This window comes from Sphaeroforma arctica, assembly GCF_001186125.1.
Source record: "Sphaeroforma arctica JP610 unplaced genomic scaffold supercont1.12085, whole genome shotgun sequence".
NCBI classification, from domain to species: Eukaryota; class Ichthyosporea; order Ichthyophonida; genus Sphaeroforma; species Sphaeroforma arctica.
Window position 1 is genome coordinate 83 of NW_014028473.1, and position 683 is coordinate 765.

Below are 683 nucleotides of genomic sequence, written 5' to 3' on the forward strand. Positions count from 1 at the left end.
GATAAGAAATTATTCAAGAAGAAATATCCCGAGCATGTCTTGTCACGCTCTATTAGGTCTTCGAGTACATCATTATCCATCAACGCATTATACTTTCAAGGTGTTTCCAGATTATACTGCTACTCAGTTGGAGCTTGCCGGTACGCGTGTTGCAATATCGTCTGTCGAGATATCATAATGTTTTCATTCACATGTTTGACCGACTTGCCGTTTCACTGACCGTGTATGCAAATATCTCAGCACATAAATCTACCTGCTTCCAACACCTCCCACTCCTCGACTCGACTCAGATTGGCACCATGTTCGTGATGGTGCCCGTACTGTTTGTCGGTCAAAGACAATTCAACGTACTACAGCAACCGCATCTGATCGTATCTGTTGTAGCCGGCGTGCACGTAACTATCTTTACCGTCATTGGTATTGGCCTGTCCATAGACGCGTTGAGTTCACCGGTGGAATCAGGACAGCAAAATTACTTTGGCTGGGCCGTGTACTGGTCGATAGAGATCTACGGGTCCGTGGTCGAAACTCTGCTCTGGGTATGTGCTGTGCTGGTTGATGATGGATACACATATGTAAACGGATTCTCGGCATATTTGTATATGTATGCTGTTCACATATATATATATTTATATATATATATATATATATATATATTATATATATATATATATATATATATA

The 683-nt window shown here is 41.0% G+C and overlaps 1 protein-coding gene across 1 annotated transcript; it reads left to right on the forward strand.

Moving 5' to 3' along the window:
- Positions 1 to 299: 299 nt before the first annotated feature.
- SARC_17786 (hypothetical protein) lies at positions 300 to 539 on the forward strand (the record flags this gene model as incomplete). Its single annotated transcript, XM_014288126.1, has 1 exon — positions 300 to 539. A coding segment is annotated over one exon (240 nt), but the record flags the coding sequence as incomplete, so codon positions are not given.
- Between the last annotated feature and the right edge of the window lie 144 nt (positions 540 to 683).